Genomic DNA, 26,590 nt, shown 5'->3' with positions numbered 1-26,590 from the left:
GAAGCATAACCTCTTGCTTCCAAACGTTTCTTTATAATTCCTGATGATAGTCACAAGTTCCTTTAGTACTACATGCTCTGTCTGTCCGCAGGAATTCCCCATATGGGATACTAGCTATTGTATGGTGGGGGTGGAAACTCTTAGCATGTAGTACCGAGTTTCCTGATGTTGGCTTTCTAAAGAGGCTGGTTTCTATTCTGCCTTGTGTGACTTGGACAGTGATGTCTAAGAAGTTGGCACTGCTTTTATCAATATGGGCACTAAACTGTAAATTGAGATCATTTACATTAATGTCATTGACAAAATTCTGGGCCTGATCTTTGGTTCCCCTCCAAATGACAAATATATCAATATATCTCCACCATTTTATAATATGCTCAGACCAGTCGTTGGCGTGTCGAACCATGAGGACATGCTCCTCCGACCAGTCCAGATGTAAGCATGCGTAGCTTGGGGAAAAACATGCCCCCATGGCCACACCCCGCAGTTGTTGAAATACAGTGTTATTGAACATAAATATGTTGTTAAACAAACACCACTTGGCCATACATAATAGCATTTCTTTGTGGCGATACATTTAAGTCCGTCTTTTGCCCAAATAGTGACTCACTGCCTTTAGTCCATCCTCGTGGGGAATACTTGAATACAAGGCAGTGATGTCCATAGTCAGAAACAGGTATTCATCAGACCACTCGGTGTTGCTAAGTTGGAATAAAAACTTTGTGGTATCTTTTATAAAAGATGGCAGTTGTGTCACAAAGTCCTGAAGGTAGAAATCAATGTACTTGGACGCATTTTCAAAAGTACTTTTGATAAATGAGACAATTGGTCTGCCCGGAACTGGCAGTGTCCCTTTGTGCACTTTTGGTATAAAGTATATGTTGGGCAGCACAGGGAAGTGGTCGTTTAAAAAGGAAGATTCATCTTTCGAAATCAATCCTTCCCTTCTCCATTTGTTCAAATCGTCTTTGTAATCCTTCTGGATTTTTTTAACATTCATCAAACTGCTTTTACGATAACAGGCAGCTTCATTAAGATGGTTATATGCTTCCTCAATAAATTCCTTTTTGCCTCATATAACAACATTGCCTCCCTTGACGGATTGGTTGACTACTATTGCGTCATTGTTTTTCAACTTCTTCATGAGCTCAAAGTATTGCTTGGGGTTGTGTTTAGGGACAGTTTGTTGTCTTTGCGTGTTCTTATACATATATATATATATATATATATATATATATATATATATATATATATATATATATATATATATATATATATATATATATATATATATATATATACCCACTCACAAGGCGCATGATTATTTCTGCCATCGGCAGCGGTTTGGAAAATGTGTCCGAATATGTTGACTATTTTCTAAATGTGTTTAAAAGCCTTCCGTCTTATGTACAGGACATGGGTGATTTTTTTTACAAAGGGTGTTTGACCACCCCATGGTGGAAGATTACATCCTGCTTGCAGTTGATGTCACCTCACTGTATTCGAGTATTCCACATACAGATGGCATGCAAGTAGTGAGTTACTTCCTATGCACCAGACCTCGGAGACTATGGCAGCATACGAAAACTTTTTTCTATTTAATGGTGAAGTATTTCAACAGTTATGTGGATCGGTGATGGGTGCCTGCTTCTACCCCAGCTATGCAAATTTGCATATGGGCTGATGGAAGGAGCAGATGGCCCGTGCAGGATATCACGTGGAATGGGAGGAACGTGACGTCCATTGAAGTCAATTCATCAATGACCTTTGTATTGTTTGGAAGGGCGCAGAGGAAATTGCAAGATCATTTCTGGGAAGAATTGAGGTTAATGATCTCAATTTACATTTTATGAGCAATCTAAGCAATGCTGAGGTGAATTTCATCGATCTTACTGTGTATGTAGACAGAGACCAGCTAGAAACAAAATTGTTTATAAAACCAATGGCTGACAATACCTTATTACATGCATCGAGGTTTCATCCCAGTGATCTGATAGAGAGCATCCTGTATGGGGAATGTTTGAGAGTAAGGCACAGCTGCTGTGAAAAGCTAGAAATGCCCATGCTGGCTGGTGTATATTGGAAGTACTGTACTGCCAGGGCATAAAAGGATTCTACAGCATCTGCGAGCCATCAAAAATCGAGATCAAGGTTACCCTGTACGGAGGGTCTCGCATACTGTCTAATAGATGGTATCCCTAAAATGTGCAAGGAGGTGACAGGGAAAAAAGTTGAGACAACTAGAGCCCAGATATATTGTTGAATTGAACACCAAGACTCCAGGGGGGCTCAATATGAAAGAGGAGCTTAGTAGATGCAGTGATAGTTGAGGACTGCCAAGAACTCCAAGAAGTATTTATTCAATTGTATGAGAAGAAAGAATGTGTCCCAGATGAATTGCAAACCAAGTTTATTTTAATGTTAGTATTAGATTAAGAAATAGTAGGTGACTGGTTTTATGGAGAAGGAACTGCATGTGGCACTTTATATTCTTGTAAAATACAAATAGATAACTCAGATTAGGGCTTTAAGAGAGAGGTAAGCAGGGAGATAAAGGCTGGCATACGCAACCTGATGCATGCTATCATTGCCGACTTGAGCACAATTGTGCTGTTGATGACTGGGGAGTAATAAAAGAACAATAACAATAACGAATGGAATGTTTGAGTGAAGGACCGGCAATATGTGGCAGTTAGATGTAGACAAGCAATACTTCACTGTGAAGGTTTAACAATTGTATATGAGGCAAAGTTTTTTAAGGATATTTTATATATTCATAACATTTCATCAAACTGTTAGTTTTACAGATATTTATTCATCAATGAAATATCATTTATTATGTAGTTAGTCTCATGTTGGATTAATTTGAATTCTTGTGTGTATATATATATATATATATATATATATATATTAGGCCTAGTATGATTGTCACTTCCCGGAACCCATCTGTATATAGATATATACATACAGACATACCATCTAAATAGTTGGCAATGTTGTTATTACAAATACCACAATAAGATTTATTCCAATAACTTATAGATATGTATATATTGCTTGCTAATGCCAAGAGAGGTTGTCCCAAAGAACTTTAATCTGCCATCCAAATAACCCCCTGTAAACAACATCATAACATTGCACTTTTCAGACACCCAGCTCCACAGTTTAGGAGAGAAACAAAGGTTCTCACATTTAGGATGTAGTTAATAAAAATTCAGACAACTTGCACTTGAGTCGTATTTGTCTTACCTACTCAGAAGTGTCAGACAATGATTATGCAGTTATTTTGGTATATCTTAACTCTCCTGCATCTCTAGTTCTATAAATATATAGAGCATCCAGCCTCTGCAAACATTCAGTAAAGATCGGTTTACCCCTGTCCAGCTGGGTCCTGAGCCCTTTTAGTACTGTGTGGATCAAGGCACAGAAAACCTCTTCTAAATTCATTTAAATTATTTTCCACAAAAAAACTGTTTGGGCCAAATTGCACTAGTTAAAATTTTTGAAAACCTAATTATGTTTACTGAGAAGGAAAATTCCCTTATCCAAAACAGTGATTTTCATTGCCGCCATGAGGGTTTCTTGTATTCTATAGCTATTCGCCCAACAACTTCTTTAAGTTATATAGGTTTCACCTTATAGTTGGAATCCTTCCTGAATACATTTCAATACACAGAGAAACCTGTGGAAACTGTCAACAGGGGGCCAAAGTACTGTGATTCAACATACCGTCCTGTTTTGCTAAAATTCGCTGCGTCCACTTTGTAGAGGCTGTTGTACAGTGGGGTGAAGTGCATCAACATGGCCCTTAGTGCTGAATGGTAACACTAATTTGTTGTATTTTGAATCTTCGATCTGCACATTACAGGTAGCATCTGGCATGTAAACATAAAATAGAAGAGTAAAAGCATGGAATGTAGCCTTTATCTTGATTTGCAGCTCCTCCCATTTCCATTTATAGGCAAGGTTTCGTGTCCCAAGGAACTAATAGCAGGCTGTAGAGTTGCCCAATGAGGGCTTTGAGGCGGGCCCTGGTAGGGAGGCAATAGTGTATCCCTCTTGCAGTACAGTGACCATTAGCAAGCAGAGTCAAGGGAAGGCATGCTAATTTCATGCATCCAAGCCCCCACCTTCTCCAAATGAATGTTCTTTGCATGCTCATGTCTGAAACCAATTATGCATTTCTTTCTCCGTGCAGGGGTCAGATAAAAAAAGACCTGCGATCCTCTTAGCACATTACCCATTTTGAGAGGCGCTCTAGTTGCTGGTAGATCCCCAGAGCACCCTACTTAAGAGTGGGAATAATTGCGCGCGGGCTACCTACAGAACTGCTCGCTGGCAGTATTGCACGCTGCACAGACGCGCTGAATACAGCACAGAGGTGCTTATTTTAAATCGCCGAAAATTACAGTTTTATTTTCATTCTGTTTTATTTTTTGTTTTAATAAAATTGGAACTTGATTAGATTGCTCCCGCATACCCGCACTATAAAAATTTTAATACATCCTCACCCGCCGTTTTGGCGTGGACAGATCTTGGTGTGGCTCTACAGCTCCGGCGCTATATTGGTTGAGGGAGGGCTGGCCTAGGTTCCATTCTTAGGCGCCATTTTGAGAGGCGCTCTAGTTGCTGGTAGATCCCCAGAGCACCTCATCCTTTACATACCAGGAGATGCAAGCGCGCAGCGCACGTGCCGATGGCGCGCCAGAGGCAAGCCCGTCTGCGCCCGTCCGCGCTCCGGGTGCGCTCGGTGCGGGACATGCTGCCTGTATCGCCTGCGGTGAGGGCCGTCTAGTGTATGATAGATAGCAACTGCTGGGACTAAACAAGGTAAAGGAGGTAGAGATTCCGGTCATGGTGGGAAAGCGGGGCAACATACTCGTGGCAGGACTGATTAACAGCAGGTCCCTTGTAAAACACTCATCTGAGGTGTCGAGCCTGATAGAGGACTCGGGCCTTGATGTCCTGTTTCTTTCGGAAACTTGGTCTCATGCAGAATCCACTGTTGATCTAGGTAATGCTTGTCCGTTTGGGTACAAAATTCTCCACAAACCACGAACCAGTGGCAAAGGTGGTGGAGTGGGGATGATTTTTAGGGAGGAGCTGGACTTTAGGGTCCTGCAGGTGGATGAGGTAGTGGGGTTTGAAATGCTAAGGGTTCTCTCTTTACTCTCCTAGCGGAAACCTCCTTACAGGATTGGTGTGCTATCGGCCGCCAGGAGGGGCCACAGATTTTTGTAGCCTGTTTGATGGTATTACGAATCTCACTCTGGCTTACTCCAATATGATTATTCTGGGAGACTTCAATCTCTGGGAAGATGGGACTGTCAACAGCCATCTACGTGATCTGAAGTCGACCTGCGCCGATCTACATCTCTCCCAGCTGGTGGTTGATCCCACTCATCAAGGGGGGCATACCCTTGATTTGATATTTTCTAACCAGCTCACGACAAGAATGTTGAGGATTACTCCTCAGACCTGGACTGATCACTATCTTATCCAGTTTGCTATGGGGTTGCCACACTCTGGAATGGGGACAGGTCAGCAAAGGGCTTACAGGCCGTGTTTGGGCCAAGTATGAGCGGCTTGGCCGTACCGTTTTGGAACCGGGCCCCACCCTCTTCTCAGCGACTTTGTCTGTTGATGATAACTACAAGGTGTTTTCTAATCATATGGGACACACTTTGGACCAGGTTATCTCCATAAAAGATAAAAAGATCAAAAGTAGCATTTTGGCGCCGTGGTACTGCAAGGAGCTGAAACAGCCTCGCGCGTTCCGAAGAAAGGCGGAAAGGAAGTGGAGGCATCACTACGCAGAGGAAGACAAAAAAGCTCTCAGACAGGTACAATTGCAGTACAAAGAACAAATCCTCAGGGCTAAGGAAGACTTTTACGCCAAATCCATTATTCAGGAGCCTAATGGGACCAGAACCCTATTTAAAATAGTTAAAGATCTTTCGAATCCCCTGTGTTTAGAAAATAAAATTGTAGCGTCCCAAATACTTTGCGATGGCATCAACCAACACTTTCAGGATAAGATCGCAAGCATCGTGAACAACTTGCAAGATAATGCCAACACGTCTCCGCCTAACCCCGACCATCGGGCCCAAGATGAGCCGCTCTTGCCGGTCTATCTGGATAATTTTCAGTCGCTGACTGATACGGCCTTTGACAATCTAGGTGACAAGGTCTCCTCCGGCTCCCCCCTGGACCCATTTCCCCATAAAATCTGGAAATCTCTAGTGCGTAACACCTTCCCTTGGCTGAGGCAGATCTGCAACCAGTCCTTGGAGGTAGGTAAGGTCCCAGATTGTTGGAAACTAGCGGTGGTATCTCCATTGATTAAATAGCCTTCCTTGGACCCTTCAGTGCCGGCTAACTTCAGGCCCATCTCCCTCCTCCCTTATCCGGTGAAGATTCTGGAGAAAGCAGTCAGCAGAATTGGCTATCTGGAGGAGAATCTTCTACTGGATAAAGATCAATTTGGCTTCCGTCCGGGGTATGGGACTGAGTCCGCCCTGACTACAATGATGGATAACCTACGGATGCAGGCCGATGGCGGGAATGTTAATATTCTAGTACTTCTTGACATGTCGGCCGCTTTCGACACGGTAAACCATCTTGTACTGACGGAGAGGCTGAGGTGTTTGGGAGTGAGAGGCCGGGCTCTGCTCTGGCTTCAGTCCTATTTGGAGGGTCACCAGCAGGTTGTTACCCTGGCAACTTTCTCCTCTGCTAAATCCGCCATGGCCCATGTGGTGCCGCAGGGCTCTGCAATAAGCCCGATCCTTTTCAATGTTTATCTGCAGCCCCTGTTTTCTATCATTAAATCCTTCGGAGTCAGCTTAGTCAACTACGCCGACGATACACAGCTGGCCTTTGCCTTGGAAGGGGACCATGCAGTATCGATGGAGGTGTTCCAGCAGTGTATGCGGCAGACATCGGACTTGCTTTGTAGGAACTCCCTACAATTTAATAGTGGAAAGACGGAAGTGATGTTCTGCTCTGCAGGCAGGATATCTAGATCACTGCCGGGTGAGTTCAGACTCCTACCAGAGGATGATCTGCTTATCCGGGTCAGGAAAGTCCGTAACCTGGGGGTACTGTTTGATGCTGATCTTCAGGCGGAATCACACTCTAATAAAACTGCGAGTGTCTGCTTTACCCTGATCCGCATGTTGCGTAAAATACTCCCTCTATTACCTGCTGAGAACCGCACCTTGGTGGTGAGCAGCATTGTGGGCAGCAGGCTGGATTACTGCAATGCCCTCTATTTGGGAGCCCCGAGGTACATCTTTCATGGCTTGCAGAGTATCCAGTCTGCAGCAGCCAAATTGTCTCTTGGCAGGCCGCGGAGGGCCTCTTCCACCGCGGCGCTGCGGAAGCCCAACTGGCTGCCTGTCAGGGAAAGGGTACACTTTAAAGCCCTGTGTATGGTCTTCTGCACGGTGCACAAACTTGGTCCGGTCCCCCTGCTGGAAAGGTTCGAATGGTATCTTCCAACAAGGCAGCTTTGCTCATCCAGCACTGGCCTGCTGGTAACTCCTCGGTTTAAGAGGGCTAGGCTTGGAGGTAGGGCCTTCAGTAGGGTCGGCGCACGTCTTTGGAATGAGCTCCCTCAGAACCTCAGATTAGCAAGTTCTCTGTTAGAATTCCGTAGGCTCTACCTCACGATCTAGTCTGTGTTCCTCCTCTCTGTGCGACCTGCTTCATTCTGGTCATGGCTTGCTCTCAGTTCTTATGCGCCAGGATGCCCGTAGGGTGACAGTATGCGCTATACAAAAGCAAAAATCAATCAATCAATCTTAGCCACTCTGTGATTACAGACAAAAGACGTCTGTAAAGGAGACCATAACAAACAATGGGTTTCAGGTTATGGACAAAAGGACGGTCCATAAAAATATCGGAAGGGTGGCCATTCTACCCTCTCACTATACTTTTTTTTAAAATGTGTCTTTTATATTTGTGTTTTCATGAGCTTGCTAAAGCAGTCTCTAGCCAGACCTAACAAACAGCAACCTGTAAAACGGCTGAGAGCTGATATACACAGAATGTGCATGATATGTGTTTCTCTCTCTCTTCCACTTGGCTTGCAATTTTAATAAAATGCATAGCTGCCAAGGTTTCAGATTGCCTAATTCGGACATTTTGATAATTTCAGTGAAATTATGAGTGACATTCAACGACTGAGTGACACTTTCCCACGCGCAAAATCAAGCAATGAAGAGGAGGGAAACATATAAATATCAGCAATGACACCCATTTGAGCAACCAGACATGCTAAGAAGATCTTAAAACTGCTGCAAATGGGAGGGCACATTGGGACCGGACAGTACCAGAAAGGATGTGTGAGGCCTCAGCGTGGATGATCTCAGCTTCCTGCTAATATAATATCATAATTCCTCAGTCGCTACAGTCAGCTGGCTCGGTGCGTTGCCCAGCCCGTCGCCGCACCGGGCAAGCCTCGGGAAAGTCACCCTCACGACTTGGCCACCCTTCATTTAGTACCTCATTGTCCCTCCGCTCGACCCTAGGCTCACCTACTGCACCCCTCAACACTGCCCTTTGCTTTCCTTCATATCCTGCTAGTCTACCATCAAGTCCCCAGCCTCCTCTAATACTAACTGTGCAGCCAGGTAGCATTCTAAGCCGAAGGAATGCTGGTACTGAAAAGCGGACACACAAGTGCTCCCTGGCTTTCCCCATGATTGAAACTCTCCCAGTTGACACACAGCGCGTGACGTGACCTGCTCACCAAGTGATGAAAAGTGAATTCAGATACAATACTGTGAAAACAGAGGTGTCAATGAAACTGTAGCGGGTGAATTGAGACATCCATGCTATTCACTACCAACCTCCATGTTACACAACCAAACGGCGGATTGAATTGGTAATAGTGACACTTACTGAAGCGGGCTGTGCCGGTCGCGGGGTCAGTCTGCCGCGATGGCTCCCCCCTGCATGGGCTCAGCTGCTGCCGGGGTCCAGGCATCTAGTCGACACCTCACCGCGCCATCGCCCACATCATTCTGAAATGATGGTTGCTTCAGCCTCACAGTGTTGCCGGACTGCACTGTGAGGCACTACCACTGCGGTAGTCCAGATTGGCCCACCACTGCGGGCCGCTAGTGTCACATATACTGCACAGACAATGTGAGTCCAAAACGCCTGGTTGGCAGTGCTAGCAGCAGCAGGGCCGGACTGACTACTAGGCATTTTGGAATGCTGGGGGCTGATTTCACTGCGGTGGGGGCTGATTTTGTTGATTGAGGCCTGCGTGTGCTTTGAAATAAACAAAGCAAAACGAATTTGGTTCAGCACACGCAGGTCCCCATCAACAAAATCAGCCCCCAGCTCAGCAGCATTCCAAAACGCCCGGTAGCCAGTCCAGCCCTGAGCAGCAGCAGGCGCGATGACTAACTTAAACTAGTGTCTGCGTGGCCTGGCCGACTGGCCAATTTTCCAATCACACATGACACTGTCTGTCGACCCCTGGCTCTCTCTGCAGTAGCCATTGGCCATATTGCATATTGGCTCACTCGTCATGTGACATGAACACAACACAGAGAATCTGAATGCCCCGGGGCAGGCGGGTCAATTGCCTAATCTTGTTACACTGTAGCCTCAGCTTGCCTGCCTAAGCCAGTCCAGAGCGAGCTGAGCTATCTTCCCCCAATCCTGCTGCAAGCAGCGCAGATCGCGCACTGGAGCCAGCTTCCAGACAGTGGTGCTAACAGTGCTCCAGCATGACAGCTGAGGGAGATGACAGCTGAGGGAGGCACTATAAATGCTGGACTTTCCATTTCAGTGCAGTGATGCGGACCACCACACTGAAATGCGTACTTCAAATGCATGATGCGTGGTACTTGGCAGGGCTGAAAATGCAGACCGAGAAAGTTGAAGTATGTCTAGAGGATGGCTGGCATTTGAACTTAGCATCTCAAGCCTGTAACCCGAGAGAAAGCTTTGACCTTGCAATTTCTGTTAAGTCTATTTGATTGCCTCTCTGGATGGGTGGGGCTTATTTTGAAATAATGTGGCGGTGCTAAATAAAGGAAGGTCACTGATTATACCTTATACAGAGCACTCCTTTTTCCTTTCATGTGTTTGTTATGTGAAGAACAACACGTGCATTTTTTTAAATGTGTGTAATTCGCTGCAATACTTTATATTAATTTTGAAGATCATCTTTTGTTATTGTAATTGTTAATTGGCATTTATGTATGCCACAATCTGCTATTAATGTGGTATTGCAGCACCTTTGATTATTGACTATCATTTTATTCATCTTGTTTCTCACAAGATTTATCATTTGGTGACAGGTATATTTACTACCTGTTTTGTATATTTTGCACTTTATTTTATTGTTGATATTGAACACAGTTAACAAATTCACTTCTTTGAAAAAACTACACATGACTAATTTTCCTAACATGTACATCTAGACACGGCTGGAGGTAACCACTATGGCTGAATAGCACATTTTGTGATTGAAAACCCAGGCTGAAATCCTGGCTTCTACAATAGGGGAAATTGTATAAGTTCTAGGCAACAAAATGACATTGTTCCTAATTTTCGCTGTCTGCAATATTTGGGAGTACCCACCATAAAATCAGCCAATAGTTTGCCCTATGCAAAATATTTAAAAATGTCCCTTATGTATAATTTCATACAGTGTAGTGTATTAAATTGCAAATGTTGAAGCAGTCTTGAGTTCAAGCCTTTCAGACGGTGCAATATGTTTGGTTGAGAAAGACCTAATGTGGGCTTACCTGGAACTTAGAGGGACTTGGAGCCCGCCCATTGCTTTTATTGTCACTCTCATTTGCTTTCTTCTTATTTGATTGGTTTCCTTGCTCATCTTGTGGTTAGCTTTTGTCCTTTCACTGCTCACTTTTTGGGAAGAACTTTTGGCTAAGCACCCCATCAGATTGAATGTATTTTCCAGGCAGCTCCCTCTTGTGTTTCTCTCCCGGTCCAATACATGCCCCCATACTCAGTGTTTATTATCTCTTTCTCTTACGGGTGCTCACTCACTTTCCTGTGTACGTCTCCCCCTGTATTCCCCCCACACTTCATGTTGCTATCTCCCTGTGTGCTACTCTCCTAGCCCAGAGTTGCTGTATTTTCCTTTGTATGGTTTCCTTTTTCCCTGTAGCTCCGTCCTTCATGCCCCCTACCCACTCCTGTTACTTTCCCCAACCCACACCGACTCCTCCTTTGCCCCTCTACCTCTGATGTGCTGCTTTCTTTATATATATATTTTAAAATATTTTTGGGAGGAAGGGCAAACAACAGATTGCTGCCGTCTCTTCCAAAAAGTACTTTCACACACTAGAAAGCCACTGTAGCTTGAACCACCCATTGCCTGCGCTACTAATGACAGTACCAACACAGCTACAAACCACCACACTCCTACAAGTGTGACAATTTAGGCAATTCCAGGCATCCCAACACTATAGAGGAGGGCTTGGGCTGCAGGTTTTAGACCTTTTTAATGTATACTGAATTAATAAACGGCTGTTCTGCTCATTTCTAAATTAGTCGGACATCGCCACCATGTGGCAGAATGTAATAAGTGCCAGACTTAACAATTCGGTGCCAGACTTAACAATTAAGTGCCGAGCAACATAAAACCACTGGCTCAAATTAAGCACTGGACTGTTATGTTATGTTATTTAAATGTATATCTAGGCGCAACAGCTACCCGCATGTGTTTCCAGGCACCCAGAGGAGGCAACAACGGAATAGTAAAAATGAGCTTTCTGATTAAAAAGCCAGGTTTTTAACCTCATGCGCGCTAGCGGAATTCCGCTCCTGCGCTGAGATTTTTCAAATCGCACTTTACGTGACGAGCTGGGCTGACCGAGAGATTCCGCTCAAGAGGATACCCTGACCAGATTTTGGAATCTGCCAAAAATCTAATCAAACCATTGGATCGTGAAGCAATTTTGAAAAAACCAAGACAAAAACCTAAGAGTGACCGCATGGTTGTAGTTTCGAAATTTTCCAATGTCAGCACAACATTCAGGAACATTGTCTTAAAACACTGGCCGTTACTCCAGCTGGAAACGGATTTAAAGATATGTTCAAATCACAACCACTGTTTGCCTACACCAGGGGAAAAAACCTGGGAGAAATTCTCAAACAAACTAAAACGACTGTTCCACAATCACGCGGTACCAGACCGTGCAACAATTGTAACAATTGCCATAACATAATCATGGGCAACAAAATATCACATCCAATGAAAGGACATGAAATTTCCTTACACGTTACAGCCACCTGCGACACCAACAACTGTGTTTATCTTTTAAAATGTCCATGTGGAAAGACTATCGTTGGAAAAACTGAGCGAAAAATCAAACTACGTTTAAATGAACACAAGTCCAACATACATGAGCCAAAAATCGACAGTAGCAAGTCATTTCAACGAAATGAAACATTCTGTTTCACAACTGAAATATACAATTTTGGAAGTCATTGATAAAGTGGAGGGATGAGACAACAACAAGTACTTACTCCAAAGAGAAAATCATTGGATTTTTAAACTTCAGTCCATGAAACCATATGGGTTAAATGAACGCATTGAATTTTCATGTTATCTATAAACAATCTTTTGAAGAACCCCCATCACGGGGTGACTAGTTCTGGACAGTTCTTCTTGTTGTTATATTAAGTACCTTTTGATTATTCCTAGACATGAGAACACATTTGTTCATTTATCACTTTTTCATTTGTAATTTTCTTTCATTCGTTGTTATCATTGTACAATAGTTATTCTTTTGAAACAGTTGGTCAGTCCTATCTCTAGTTTCATGCTTCCCGAGCACGTGACCGATTCACCGGGTTTAAACCACACTTCCGCATTAGTTTCCCAACCCACAGCTGAGCGTTGAACCAGCGCGAAAAGACTCGCCATTCTTTTCCCTAACGTAAGTTGCGGAGCACCTCTCACTAACTTTCATTAAGGCTGCCAGTAATTAGCTTGTTTTACTAGCCGCATTCAGCGCTTAGGTAAATTACAAACTTCTTTTTAACTTGCTCGCATTCATCTAGCCATGCTTCAACTACAGTCACGTTTAGCGCCTTAGGCTCCCTAAGCATTTTCATTTTAACCAAGTCTTTTCGGCATAGCGTAACATCACCACCCGCCCTGGAACAGTTTTTGTTTCACGCATGTTTAAGACCTTACAGCACGTTCCCCAACGTTTACGCGCACAACCTTGTTGATTGCTCACTAATTTTTACCTTGCGTAGATTTTAATGTTTACCTTGTGTAGATTTTGATGTTTAGTGCACTATTTTTGCATATTTATTGTATGCTTGTAGATTTGCTTTGTTGAAGAAATATACATAGGTCTTTTGATTTGTCGTTTTTTTAGATGCTCCCAGATGAAGGGCAGTAGCCCGAAATGCATTGGAGCAGGAGGAAATAATTAAGGATATAATGTTCCAAATGGAGTATGTGGAGAAACATATTACAATGACCACATTGGATTAAAAACGTTATTCTTTGAGATGCAAACAAACTTGTCAAGACTGTTTCTTTAAAAACTTTTGGAGGCAGAGACCCCCCAACACAAGTGTGCCCTAAGGGATGCAATCAGTTTCTAATTGATAGCACTTTATTTTCTGAATGACTTCTCGTCCACTGGGGAGAGGACGACACCTGGGAGCACCTATTATATAGATTGAACTTTCGTTCCCAAACAGTTGACCTATAGCTGTGCACTTGTCTACCAACCGATAGAGTAAAATACTCACCACTTAGGCCCTCGTGGCAACTGGGCTGATAAATTTGCGCATATGTGGTAAATCCTGGGACCGGATCTGGCTGACCCATGGAAATACACAAAGACATAATTCAGAAGTGTCCCCCAACATGTTGTCTGCATTTTGTTTGATTCCGCAACCTGGAGGCATCGAAGGTGCTTTCCTATTTTCACTTCCAAACAGGCACAAACAAAGGCTTGATTTAAAGTCTTTTGTTCAAGTATAATCCCCGCTGGAAGCCATCTAGAGCCTAACGCCTATACGCCAATTTCATGGAAGGAAAAAAAAGGTACATAGCTTATCACAACACAGGTAATTTAGAGGAACTACGATTTGGAGACCGGTTTTTGACTTTGTTCAACCCCTCTATTCAAGAGATGTGTATGCGCTGTAAGAATGCAAGATTTATCGTTGTTTATGAGTAATTACACTAATAATGATTTAAAAAGTACCTACAAATGTATTTTTTATTTTGTTATTTTACGATACTCATCCCAGTTTATGGTGTGAGGGTGCTTTACATCACACACAGAGACAATATATATCATACAAGTATGTAAATCAATGAACATGAAATGTTATTTAAGACAATGAGGGTTACAAGGTGTAGGAATCTCATCTTGCCCATACTTACGGACATAAGTTAAGAGTGAACGGTTGGGAGAAACACAAAGCCAGGATATAAAATATAACACAGTCACTGGGGTTGTCTGTACTAACAAGACTATTACCTGAGGAGCTGTTGTTTGCAATCTCAGAATAATTACAGGTTGAGGAAAACAACAATAAAAATCTAAACCCATGACCTTCAGACACCTTCTTGATGCCAGTAAATAGATCACTGTGCTATAGTAGAAGGATTGCAACTTATAAACTGGAACAACCAACACGAGCTCTGTCAAAAGCAGTAGCCCACTTAACTATCTAAATAAAATACAAATGTGTGATCTGCATGTCACACTGTGTGCTTTGCACCAGGCACATTAGCCCCCTCTATGCTACTTTGAGTCAATACTTTGATTGCACAAAACACACAACTCTCTCCAAGGGGAGCAGGTCCTCACCTGCTCCCCTTGCTGCCTGTCAGCTGCCTCCTCCCTCCTGTTTGGCCTTCTCCCTCTGCAATCTGCTAGGCTGCTCCTGCCTTGTGCAGTTAAGACCCCGGCAGCTAGCCTTTCAGCTAGCTCTTAGCTGAATTTCATTTTATTTTATTCTAGTTTTATTTTAAGCTTAGTTTATTTTAGTTTTTCCTAAATATAGGCCTCTGCAGCCTTCCCACTTGGTTGCCGGGTTTTCCCGCCACCCACCTCTCCAGCTCCCTCCCAGGACCTATTTAACGGAGGCTGCAGCACGGCCCCATTGATCAGGTCCTCACCAGATCCCCTTCCTGCCTGTCAGTGGCCTCCTCCCTCATGTGGGCCTCCTCCCGCTGGACTCTGCTGGGCTGCTCTGTGAGGGTGAGTCCCCAACAGCCAGCCTGACAGCCAGCTCTTAGCTGAATTTAATTTAATTTTAGTTTTATTTTGAGATTAGTTTATTTTGGCTATTACCCTAAATATAGGCCTCTGCTTCCTTCCCACTTGATCGCCGATTTTTCCCCACCACCTGCCTCCTGCTGCCCACCTCCCCAGTGCCCCTCCCAGGGCCTACTTAATGATGGCCGCAGCACAAATGTACGCAGCTGGTCTGCAAAGGCAAGACCGTCTATGCTGAACCCTGCCCAGCACAAGGAACCATGGCCTCTCGGGCACCCACAGGTACTCCACCGCAGATCTCCAAGCCCTGGACCCCGAATGCCACAACAACTGCTGCCTTGCATCTCCTCGCTGCACAGCAGGACCGATCACCTGCCACCGCTGCCTCTTCACCTGCAACCTAGAACCACCCACCCTCACAGAAACCCCTGCCACTCCCACCCTGCCGACCAACACCATGCCTGAACCACCTTGATGCCTCTAGACCAATACCAGATTGCTCTGCAAACATGTAACCGAAGTCTGGGACGCCAACGCCACCATTGTCCCCTTACGTAATCTTCATCACAGAGTCCTGGCTCAACCCCTCCTCTGATCTCGACATTGCCAACGCAACGCCCAACTGCTACAAGATAACACACAGGGACCACACCAACAAACACAGAGGTGGCGTTGCAATCATCCACAAAAAATCAAACCGATGCACCAGCACCGAAGACTGTACCACACCGATCATGGAGCACCTGAATTTCCAACTCCACACCAATGACCAAACAACCATCAACCTTGCCTTGCCTACTGACCCCTAAGATCTTGCACTGGCCTTTGCGATGCTATCACAGACTCCACAGCCACAATCAGCCATCGGATCAAAGGACTACATCTTCCTCTGAGACCTATATCTCCACCTAGATGGCATCATTGACAAGAACTCAGCCTAACTCTTAGAACAAATATACAGCATCGGCCTTACCCACTTGGTTACAGACATCACACACAGAGCAGGACACACACTAGTCCCTGTCCTTACGTCCAGCAACAGTCAATTACAGTCATACCGTAGAACTCACCTGAACCGACCAATCCATCGTCCACTTCACCATCACAGGATCATCTTGCACCACCGCAAATCCTCTCAGCATCACCTTCCGCAGCTGGAGCAATGTGACACAGACCTAATGTATGGACACACTCAACACCACAACCAACTTGGAACAGGCAGTCGAAAACTTCAACACCTGGATCACCAACACCGCTGAGTGAATTGTCCCCATTAAACCACCCAAAACCTGCAAATCCACAAACAAGCCAGCTGGTACACACAGGAACTCAGCACTATGAACTGCATCTGCAAACAAATGGGGAGAAAATGGCACACCAGCAGAGACGATACAGACCGAGCCACCTTCAAGGCAGCCCTCAACAGATACAACCAATGTCTCAAAAATGCAAAAAAAAGACACCCGTGCAAACTGAATCGAGGCTAGCGCCAACCAGGCCAAGGAAACTCTTCACCATTGTCAGAGTTCTCCTGCCCAGCAGCCACCGAGAACACAATCTCTCCCACACAGAAATTCTGCGACACTCTGGCAAATCACTTCCACAACAAGAAATCTACCATTTAGAGGAACTTCGACCCCCAACCCACTGACTCTCCTCACCCTCCTCAATCCAAGGGATGGCTTCCCAGACCAATATCTCACCTTATGGGAACAGCCCACCACACTGGACACCACAGCCATCATGAACTCCATCCACTCAGGAGCACCCACAGACCCTTGCCCCCACTGCCTCTTCAACCTAGGAAGCAACGAGATCAGTCACCAACTCACCACATTCCTCAATGCATCTACTGCCACATCCACCTTTTCTGACACATTGAAACACGCAGTGGTCGGACCTCTCCTCAAGAAACCCTCTGCAGACCCTAGCAAATTCCAGAACTGCCGCCCGATTTTCCTGCTCCCATTTCCCGCCAAAGTCCTGGAAAAGGCCATCAACCATCAGCTCACTGAACACCTAGAAACAAGCTGCTAGATACCTCCCAATCCGGTTTCCGAGTCAATCAAAGCATCAAGCCTACCATGATCACCGCAACGCACATCATCCCCACCCTACTCGACCGCCCTAATCCAAAACAACATCTCCACAGCTTTCGACATCGTTACCCACCACACACTCATCAAGAGACTGCACCAGATCGGAATCACGGGAGATGCACTCAGATGGATTGCATCATTTCTCACAGGATGCACGCAGAGAATCTGCCCCCCTCACATCGGATCCCGCAAGCACCGTTTGCGGCATCCCTCAATGCTCATCCCTCAGCACACCCTCTTTAACACCTACATGAATCTTCTAGCCGACAATGTACGAAACCCACAATATCAACATCATATCATATGCCAATGAAACCCAGCTTATCTTCTCACTCCCGGCAGACCACACCGCCACCAACTTTCCCAGCTGCATGAAGAGCTTTGCAGCCTGGATGAAGAACAATTTTCTGAAGCTCAACTCCGACAAGACCAAAGTACTGATCTTTGACAACCATGCCTCCCTCTGGAACGACACCTGTTGGCCGCCAGAACTCGGACCTACCCCTGCACCAAAAGACCATACATGCAACCTGTGCAACATCCTGGCCAGCAAACTCACCATGAAACAACAGATCACACAGTATCCTCTGCCTCCTTGCATACTCTTCGCATGCTATGAAGAACCTTCAAATGGCTCTCCACAAACATGAGAAAAACAGTCATGCATGCCCTAATCACCAGCCGCCTGGACTATGGCAATGTACTGTACGCAGGACCCACCCCTGAACTCATGGGAAGGCTCCTTACAATACTGATCTCAGCAGCCAGACTGTTCCTCGCCCTGCTCAAACAGATCCACATCACCCAACAATTGAGGAAACTCAACTGGCTATCCGTCCAGAAGAGATGCTAAATCAAGCTACTGACACGCAGCTACAAAGGCTTCCACAACCATGGACAAACATAAATGAACCACTGACTGAACTTCCACCAACGATCCAGAAACCTTAGCTCCGCCTTCCTTGAACAGACACAGCACATCCACTGTAGCCACAGCAGAGGCCACTTCTTCTACCTCGCTGCCAAGTCCTGGAACTCTCTCCCTCTCCACCTCCGAACATCACACTTGCTGACAGACTTCAGGAAGAGACTCAAGACTTGGCTTTTAAATTAAGTTCAGCAACCTAGCACCAGGCTACCCCCACGGGTGATTAGCTGTGCTATACAAGGACTGTTTCATACCTGCCAACTCACATGGTGCCACAGTGTGACACACAGTATCGGCTCCCATCACACGGTCTTTCTGTGAGGAACCAATATCACACAGTGGCAGGGAAAATTAGCTGATAACCACTGTAAATAGTGGTTTTTCAGCTCATTTTCCGTGGCCACAGGAGATCGGCACCAGCCTCGGCAAGCATTTTTTTGGGAGGAAGTGGCTTGGGGTCAGGTTGGGGTTTAAAATTGCCTTGGAGGTACTTCTCGGCATGAGCCCCCCCACCCCTCCCCCTTTAAGGCCCCACCCTTCCTCTTACCGTGAGATTGTTTTTCAAGTTGGCAGGTATGCTGACTGACTGACTGTCCCAGAATTGCACTAGCCACCATGGGTACCTTACTACTATTATTATCCCCTCAAAATTGCTGAGCTCTGCAGCAGGTGTCTTAACCAAGTAAGATATTTTTAATGCATGCTCTTTGTGACCTATCAAGGCAGCTAGAACAGATTTCTTAACACATTTGTGCTTGTTGGAAATTTCTTTACAGCAGATTTTTTTTAAATAAATGTACAAGTTGACTGGAAGACTGCTTTTCAAGCTCAGACCCATGTGAATCCTCCCCCTTTTTTCTGCCACACATTGAGCCCCAATTTATGGCTAAATATTTTACAATGCAAACACAATAAGATGATGGACGGAGCGCTGAAACTTGACACTCACCCCTCAGTCACTATTAGATCTGGGTTAAATCCATCATCGTTCTTTTGCTCACTTCGTCACTGCAGCTAAGACCCAGCCATGGGAGCAGTCCAGCCGAATTGCCAAGTCAGGTTCTCCCTGGAACGGAAACAAGCATCCTGGAGCAGGTTTGAGGGTTACACCCCTCACCAGCCAGGCTAGCTTAAATCCATTGGCAAATAGAGCAAGGGACCCAGGTCTGGGCATACCCTGCCAATTTAGGACAAACAAAGCAAACACAAGGAGATGATGGACAGAGCTGTGAAACTTTTCCAGACACCCCTAGTCACTACTAGATCTGGGTTAAATCCATTATTGTTCTTTTTCTCACTTCGCACCCCAACTTCAGATCCAGCCATATGGAAATCAGTCTTGCTTTGTTCGCCCTAAGTTGGCAGGGTGTGCCCAGACGTGGGTCTCTTGCTCACTTTGCCACTGGATTCAAGCTAGCCTGGCTGATAAGTGGTGTTACCCTGAAACCGGCCCCAGGGTGCTTGTTTCCGATCTAGGAGACCTGGAGACTTGGCATTCGAACTGTAACTGTTCCCATGAGGAACAGGGTCAAGACTGATTTTGCATATGGCTGGGTCTGAACTGGGGTGGCGAAATGAGCTAAAGAACAATGGCGGATTAAACCCAGATCTAATAGTGACTGGGGGTGAGTGTCTGAATCATATCAGTGCTTAGTTTGTCATCTCCTTGTGCTTGCTTTGTTTACCCTAAGTTGGCAGGGTATGCCCAGACGTGGGTCCCTTGCTCACTTTGCCACTGGATTCAAGCTAACATGGCTGATGAGGGGTATTACCCCGAAACCGGACCCAGGAGGTTTGTTTCCGGTCCAGGAATGACCTGACTTGGCAGTTCGGGCTGAACTGCTCCCATGAGGCACACTGTCAAAACTGATTTGCATATAGCTGGGTCTGAACTGAGGGTGGCGAAGTGACCTAAAGAACGATGATGGATTCAACCCAGATCTGTGACTGGAGGTGAGTGTCTGAACAGTATTAGTGTTCCGTCCATCATCTCCTGGTGTTTGCTTATATTTTACAATTCCAGCACTGCATCAAAGTATGCATTTTAAAAGAGTGCTTCAGAGGGGCGTGACTTAAAGCCTTGATTCTGCCTAACCGACTAAGGTGAACAGCTGACCGCAAGAAAACAGGGACTGCTACCAGTACATGGGACAGTTGGAGCCTGGCAGAGGCAGCAACATCGAAGTGAAAGCGGAGGCCTAGCTTGCCTGGTAGGGTGGGGGGAGGAGCTTCCTTGGCTGTGCCACACCCCGGCCAGCCCACGCCCCCCGGCGCTGGCAGCTGCGTGCGGCGGCGGAAGGGTGTTATTGCTGTGTGTCAGTGCTGGCTATCACAGCGGTGCTGCTGGAGCGGCGGGCAGAGCGTGGGGGCATCAGCGGTGCGGGGCAGGGTCTTCCTACTATCTCCACGGCCACAGAGCCGCGGCAGGAAGCGGCAGCGCAGGCACAGGGGCGGCATCTTTTCTTTGAAAATCCGAGCATTTATTCCACCCTCATCGTCTCGTTTGAACGGTGCCGTCTCTTCTCCTGCATAGTATAAACGTGCCCTCTGCGCCCATGTGTATTAAAGGCATGACCACAACGGTTGATTGCAAGCGCCCCGATGACAGCCAGCCCTTTCCCCCCGATAGCGCATAGGGCCCCCCAGCCGGCGGTGGGCGCTTCCTAGCTCCTCCCGGCTGATTACCTTTTTGAGGGCAAAGCTCTCGCCTGTGTGCGTCTGTCTGCTGCGGCGTTTACCGACGGGCATATGTATACGATGCATGGTTTTGTTCTCCCTCCGATTATTATTTTTTTAACAGCATAGGTGCTTCCGTTAGATGTGTAGCCCGGAAGCCTGCACAATCCGGGTCAATGCAGCAGCCAGGAGCCGGGGACTGCGCGTGTGTGACAGGGAACAATTATATAAATATATACAGAGCCCTGCAGTTTGGGTTATTTTCTGGTCTTGCAGAAAGAGGCAGTGCTGAGTTGGAAAGACAAAAATAGCCCCAAATTTACAGAGAGCGAGCGAGAGAGAGAGAGAGAGGAATATAGGCAGTGTGTGTGTGTGTGTGTGTGGTGAGGGAGGCAAGCAGCAGCAGCAGCATTAGGCTGGTTTCCAGGAGGAGCCTCGCTCTCTCTTCATTGTGTGTGTGTGTGTGTGTTATTTATAGACATTTTTTACAGATTCTGTCCCCTCCTCTCTGAATCCTTCTTCCCTTGCACGGCGGTGGCAGCGGGTATTTCCTGGCCGCTGCTGCAGGCCGGGGAGAGGAAGCAGAGGGGGGAAGAGCAGCAAGCCAGGCACCTAGGAAGGGGGCAAGAAACCAAGACGCAGCAGCCAGCGGGGCTATTTTTACCCACCCCTTTATGCGTCGCGGGCATGTAAAAAGACCAGCTCCCCCGGCCCCTCGTTTTTCTTTTTTTCATGTATGGTATATTTTTCTAATACATAGCTAGATAGGCACGGCCAAAGGGGAAGGGGTGCCTCAACCCCGCGCCCCGCGATTTTTGGTGACCCCCCCCCCCCCCCCCTCCCCTCTTCTCGGAATTACTGGAACCAAAAAAGCAAGGAAAATGGGTTGTTTGGGGAACAGCAAGACGGAGGATCAGCGCATCGACGAGAAGGCGCAGCGCGAAGCCAACAAGAAGATCGAGAAGCAGCTGCAGAAGGAGCGGCTGGCGTACAAGGCCACCCACCGGCTGCTGCTGCTGGGTAAGAGCGCGCGCCGCGGGTGGGCACCGGCGGCACCCCGCCGCCCCCGTGCCCGGAGAGGCCTGGGGGGCCCGCATCGAGACTGTGTGTGTGTGTGTGTGTGTTTAACCCCTGGCCTTGTATGCAATGTGCCGTACATGTATCTGCACCATGAACGCTGTTTGCTCGTGTTGGTCTCTTTCGTTATCTCACGTACCCCCCCCCAATTCTGTCTTGCAGGGGCTGGCGAGTCTGGAAAAAGCACTATTGTCAAACAGATGCGGATTCTGCACGTCAACGGATTCAACCCAGAGTAAGCATCCGTCCTCCCATTTCCTCTGCTATGTGCTATGTCGCTGCCAGGTAGCAGTGCTGCTGGTGGGCAGGTGGAGGGAGGGCTGGCTGTTGCCAGTTGCACGCGTGGTTTTGGCGTGGGCCGTGCCATGGTGGGCGCGTGGGGGGTGGGGAGGGCGAACCTCTGGTGCACCATGCCGCCCTGAGCAGGCCGTGCGCGCCTGTGTTTTCCTCCCGGCCTCGCTCGCTCTCTACTGTATTTTCTACTGTTGCTACTGCAGCGTTTGACAGGCCCCTGTGTAGCAACAACATGGCGACTAGACTTCCACACGAGTGCTGCAGCTCCCAGAACAGCACCCGGCATGGCATAGAATGCAGTAGAACCCCCCCAGATCTTCCCTCGGTGGTGTTCCCAATCCTGCACTGGTGCCCCCCCCCCCACCCCCCGCAGAAGCAGACCTGTTTTATCATGCGCACTTTTGAAGGGTAATGTGTGTGTTTCTGTCTCTCCCTGGAAACAGGCAACTCCAGGGCTAACTAGCTTGTCCATGTTACAGCCTTTTGTTTACCTTGTTGCCACCTGCACGATTTTTAAACCGCCCCCTCAGGTCTCAGTAAATGTAGCCATTGTGTCAGAAACATCATAAAGACATCCTTATGATGCAGTTACTTTTTCCCCAAGCTACCATTATGTACCGATTTAGAAACGTTTCTGACTGTCCCTGGCTTTTTTAAGAAAGCTACCATTCTGAATTTTAACTTAAAACGAATTATTATGTTCAGGCTGTTTGTTAAAAGTTTAGGAAACTGCAGCCCTGAAAAAATGTTTTGCTTAGGATCACAAGTTTTCTTTATGAGGTGGAGGCAGGATTGCAATTATGGTTTCCTGTTAGCACTGGCAACAACATAACTACTAGTGCGCATCTAAATACTGAGATTGTATCACGTTCCTTATTTATGCTAAGTTCGTAAAATGTATGAAATGTTAATTTCTGGAGTAGTTATAAGTCACTAGCATAACGCCAATACCCCTTCAAAGTGTGTTGACTATAGGTTGGCAAGTTTGCTTCAGGTGTGTCCCTAAAATTGTTCATAATTTAGATGGTCTACTAAGCACGCACTTTTTGAAGTAAGCAGATTTCCCCATGTCCATGGTTGTTCGCAATGGGCGCAGGATTCCAGGGATATGGTCCTAGCTTCTGCACATTCTGTGATCCTGGCAAAATAACTTAAATCACTGTGCCCCTAGTTTCAGTATGTTCCAGAATTCCGAAAGCTTTCCTACCAGGCTGAAAAATTAAGTGTTGTATAAAATAATTGACTTTTAATATATCAGTAAACCTTTTGTATACATTTGTTAGTGTGCGTTAGTTTAGGAATGGACAATAAATACTCAAGCATTACCAATGTAAGCATTACCAATGTGTACATTATCCACAGGTTCGTAAGGACACATACATTTTGGGGGGTTTTATTTGCTGCAGATCAATGAATGCAGTATGGTGGGGCCATACATAAATGAGCATTTTTCTATAAACCCTACTTTTTAACTTGTATAAAGAAAAAATCCCAACAACAATTTTGCCTGAAAAAAATCCACCTGTTTATGTAGAAAAAGTAAAGAATAATAATGGGGGTTCAGGACTTTGAAACAAACAGCTCAAGTTTGCAGAGTTATGAATTAATATCTAATTACAGTCCATCCTTTTTAATGCAGAGAAAAGAAACAGAAAGTACAAGACATTCGGAAAAACGTCAAAGATGCGATTGTGGTAAGTGTGTGTCTAATCCTCTGTTTCATGTGATTTGGGGCAGAGATCCCTGTGCATGTTGTAGGCTCTTTAGTGTTAGCCATGCTCCGTTACCTAATTTTTCCTGGTTAGGTTGGGGGAGCTGTATTTATCCTTAACTATAAAATGTTAGCCTGGATCAGTCCAGTGTGTCGAGAGCATCGTGCAGGCTTCTTAGGCTATGTGCATTTTTCTAGCACATTTCCCCCCCTACTGTGATCACGAGGCACTTCTAGACTATGCATCCTTTATGGTTCTGGGATTCTTGTTGACGGGAATCGGTGGTCTGTTGAAACAGTACTTGGTTGCTTTTTCGTGCAGTTTAGAGCGAAGTCATAAGGGAAAGTGGCCAGCAAAGTTGGAGTAGGCTATCGTATTGCTAAGAGTTGGATAGTAGCAGCTGGCTCTTGTAAGGGACCATTAAGTGCATGGATGGGCATGGTAGCAGCTACAGCATAAGGACAAACATAGATGGATGAAAATAGGGCATTGTTCTGAACACACATTGTGATAATCATTCATGTTAACACTTTTTATCTAATCCCAGACTATAGTTTCTGCGATGGGCACTTTAATACCTCCAGTTCCAGTGGGCAACCCAGAGAACCAGTTCCGAATGGACTACATCAAGAGTATAGCACCCTTGTCCGACTTCGACTACACACAGGTAAGAGGCACACTGGCCACTCCTAGACCTTTTCAGTTCATGCTTTACTTACTTCCCTCTAGCCCAAGAGTTGGGGAGATGTTTGTTTACTCAGTCTTGTGTTGGTAGCAGTCTCGTCACATAGGTGACTCACTGAATTTCTATTGCTGCACCGGTTCCACACTTTACTGTACGTTTTAATTTGCTTGCTTTGTGTTTAGAAAGCAAATGTGCGATGACTCGGACATAGTGAGAAGCTACATAGCAATTGAAGACGTTGTGTGTGGAGAGATACACTGTTGGGTCGCTTTGGTGCTGCAGAATGTCTGTATGCTCTTGGTAGAGGTGTAGAGTACTAACAACATTGCAAGTGTTGTCTTTATCTGAACGTGGGTCTTGGTTGCTTCTTGGAGGCTTTTTGTTGATCTGGAGATGTTGGAAGGGCCATACAGCCCAAGCCAAGAAGGAGGAGCAACTGATTGTTAGCATAAGATACTCTGCCTTAAAGTTGATTTTATTGTTTTTGTGGTTTCCAGTTAATAGTTCTTGGATGTTTTATGGCAATTGGAATCCACGGTCGGCGGTAAAAAAAAACAAAAAAAACACCAGGTTTGCAATTGCATCTTCCACGTTGAGGAGTTTTTGTGTATGTGTAGTGTACCAGAAATCTTAAACTGTTAAAAAGTCTGCCTTGTTTAGATTGTTAAGTTTGAGCAGCACGCCACCTCTGTTGTACTTCAGTGGATGTTTAGATCGAAATCCCAAGCAACATTCTGTAACTTGTATGTTCAAGAGTCAAAATTAGGTTAAAGTTAAATATATAAAGTTAAAGTTATGTGTCTGGTGGAAACCGGGGCGGGGAGAGGTTTGAGGTAGACGAAAGACCTATTTTACTTGATTGCTCTTCCAATAAGCAGCCAAACTGACATACAAGTGCGAAATTAAGCAAATCAAGTTAAACGTGTGCGTTATCAATGAGGTAAACTGGCTTTGTTTACTCTAGCTGCATTGAACTTTACCACCAGTAAAAAAAAAACATGAAATTGTCTTACTTGGCGCACTGTGAAAAATGCTATTAAATGTGATGAGCATGTTTAATGCCTGATTTGTACAAATGTAATATTTTGCTTGTCTTGTAAACAGTAGAGCATCTTCTCTTGTGTATGTCTAAAACCAAAGTTGTTTTTTAAGATAGGGATGCATTTTGGTAAATGTGGAAAGATTTCCAGTCTCCTTTACACGCCTGGAACGAGTATGTTAAACCTTTGGGGGATATTGAAACCTGTATGGGATAGGGTTCCAAATGTTGTGACCTCTGGTGAAGTGGTCCAGTGAGTTGGCGAACGGGAGGGGAAGTGGTCATTGGCAAAAGCTGTGGCGAGTTCTCCTGGTTGGACCACAACAGTCCTATACACATGTTGATGAAGTTTGTGATGTCAGGGGGGAGGGGAATGAGGCAGCGTTGCCATGAGTCTGGCAAACTAGGTTTGTAGTGGAAAGTGGGTTCATGTCGAAGAAGGGTTTGAGAACATTTTGTGAATACTCTTAAGTTGCACATCCCCTGAGTATCAATTCATGCTGTTTCATATGTAATCAATTGTATCTTAATTTCTGAAATAATTGGCATGCCTGTTGTTTTCCTATGCATTTACTAAAAAAAGTATGTTTCATTTGTAGTTTTCCAAATCTGTGCATTATGTAAACAAAGGTGAACTTTAAAGATGAAGGTATTGTTTTAATACTTCGTGATATTAGCAGCTCATCTACCAAAGTAGCTCCATGAGATTTGACGTCTTGGTGGTTTGGTCAGCGTTGTGTTCACTGTGTTTTTTGTTTCGAAAAAAGTTAATCAAAAAAACTTTCAACGGGAAATCTGCCGCATGACCTAATGTCCAGCTCTCACAGGA

General features: G+C 45.6%; 1 protein-coding gene across 2 annotated transcripts in view; it reads left to right on the top strand.

The window, feature by feature from the left end:
- The window catches only part of GNAL (G protein subunit alpha L), a 928,322-nt gene that overhangs the window by 381,864 nt on the left and 519,868 nt on the right, over positions 1-26,590 (top strand). The window contains exons 1-4 of one of the 2 annotated variants that reach the window (XM_086965255.1): positions 20,590-21,974; positions 22,194-22,266; positions 23,965-24,019; positions 24,585-24,704. In XM_086965255.1, the coding sequence (XP_086821381.1) occupies positions 21,836-21,974; positions 22,194-22,266; positions 23,965-24,019; positions 24,585-24,704 (387 nt within the window). In that variant the 5' untranslated portion in view covers positions 20,590-21,835. Of the gene's footprint in view, positions 1-20,589; positions 21,975-22,193; positions 22,267-23,964; positions 24,020-24,584; positions 24,705-26,590 lie in introns of those variants that run through there. The other variant, XM_086965254.1, reaches the window with a different exon arrangement.

Source organism: Lissotriton vulgaris, chromosome 4_1 (assembly GCF_964263255.1).
Source record: "Lissotriton vulgaris chromosome 4_1, aLisVul1.2, whole genome shotgun sequence".
Taxonomy (NCBI): domain Eukaryota; kingdom Metazoa; phylum Chordata; class Amphibia; order Caudata; family Salamandridae; genus Lissotriton; species Lissotriton vulgaris.
Note: the sequence above shows the minus strand (reverse complement) of the source record. Positions and strands in the feature narration are given on the sequence as shown.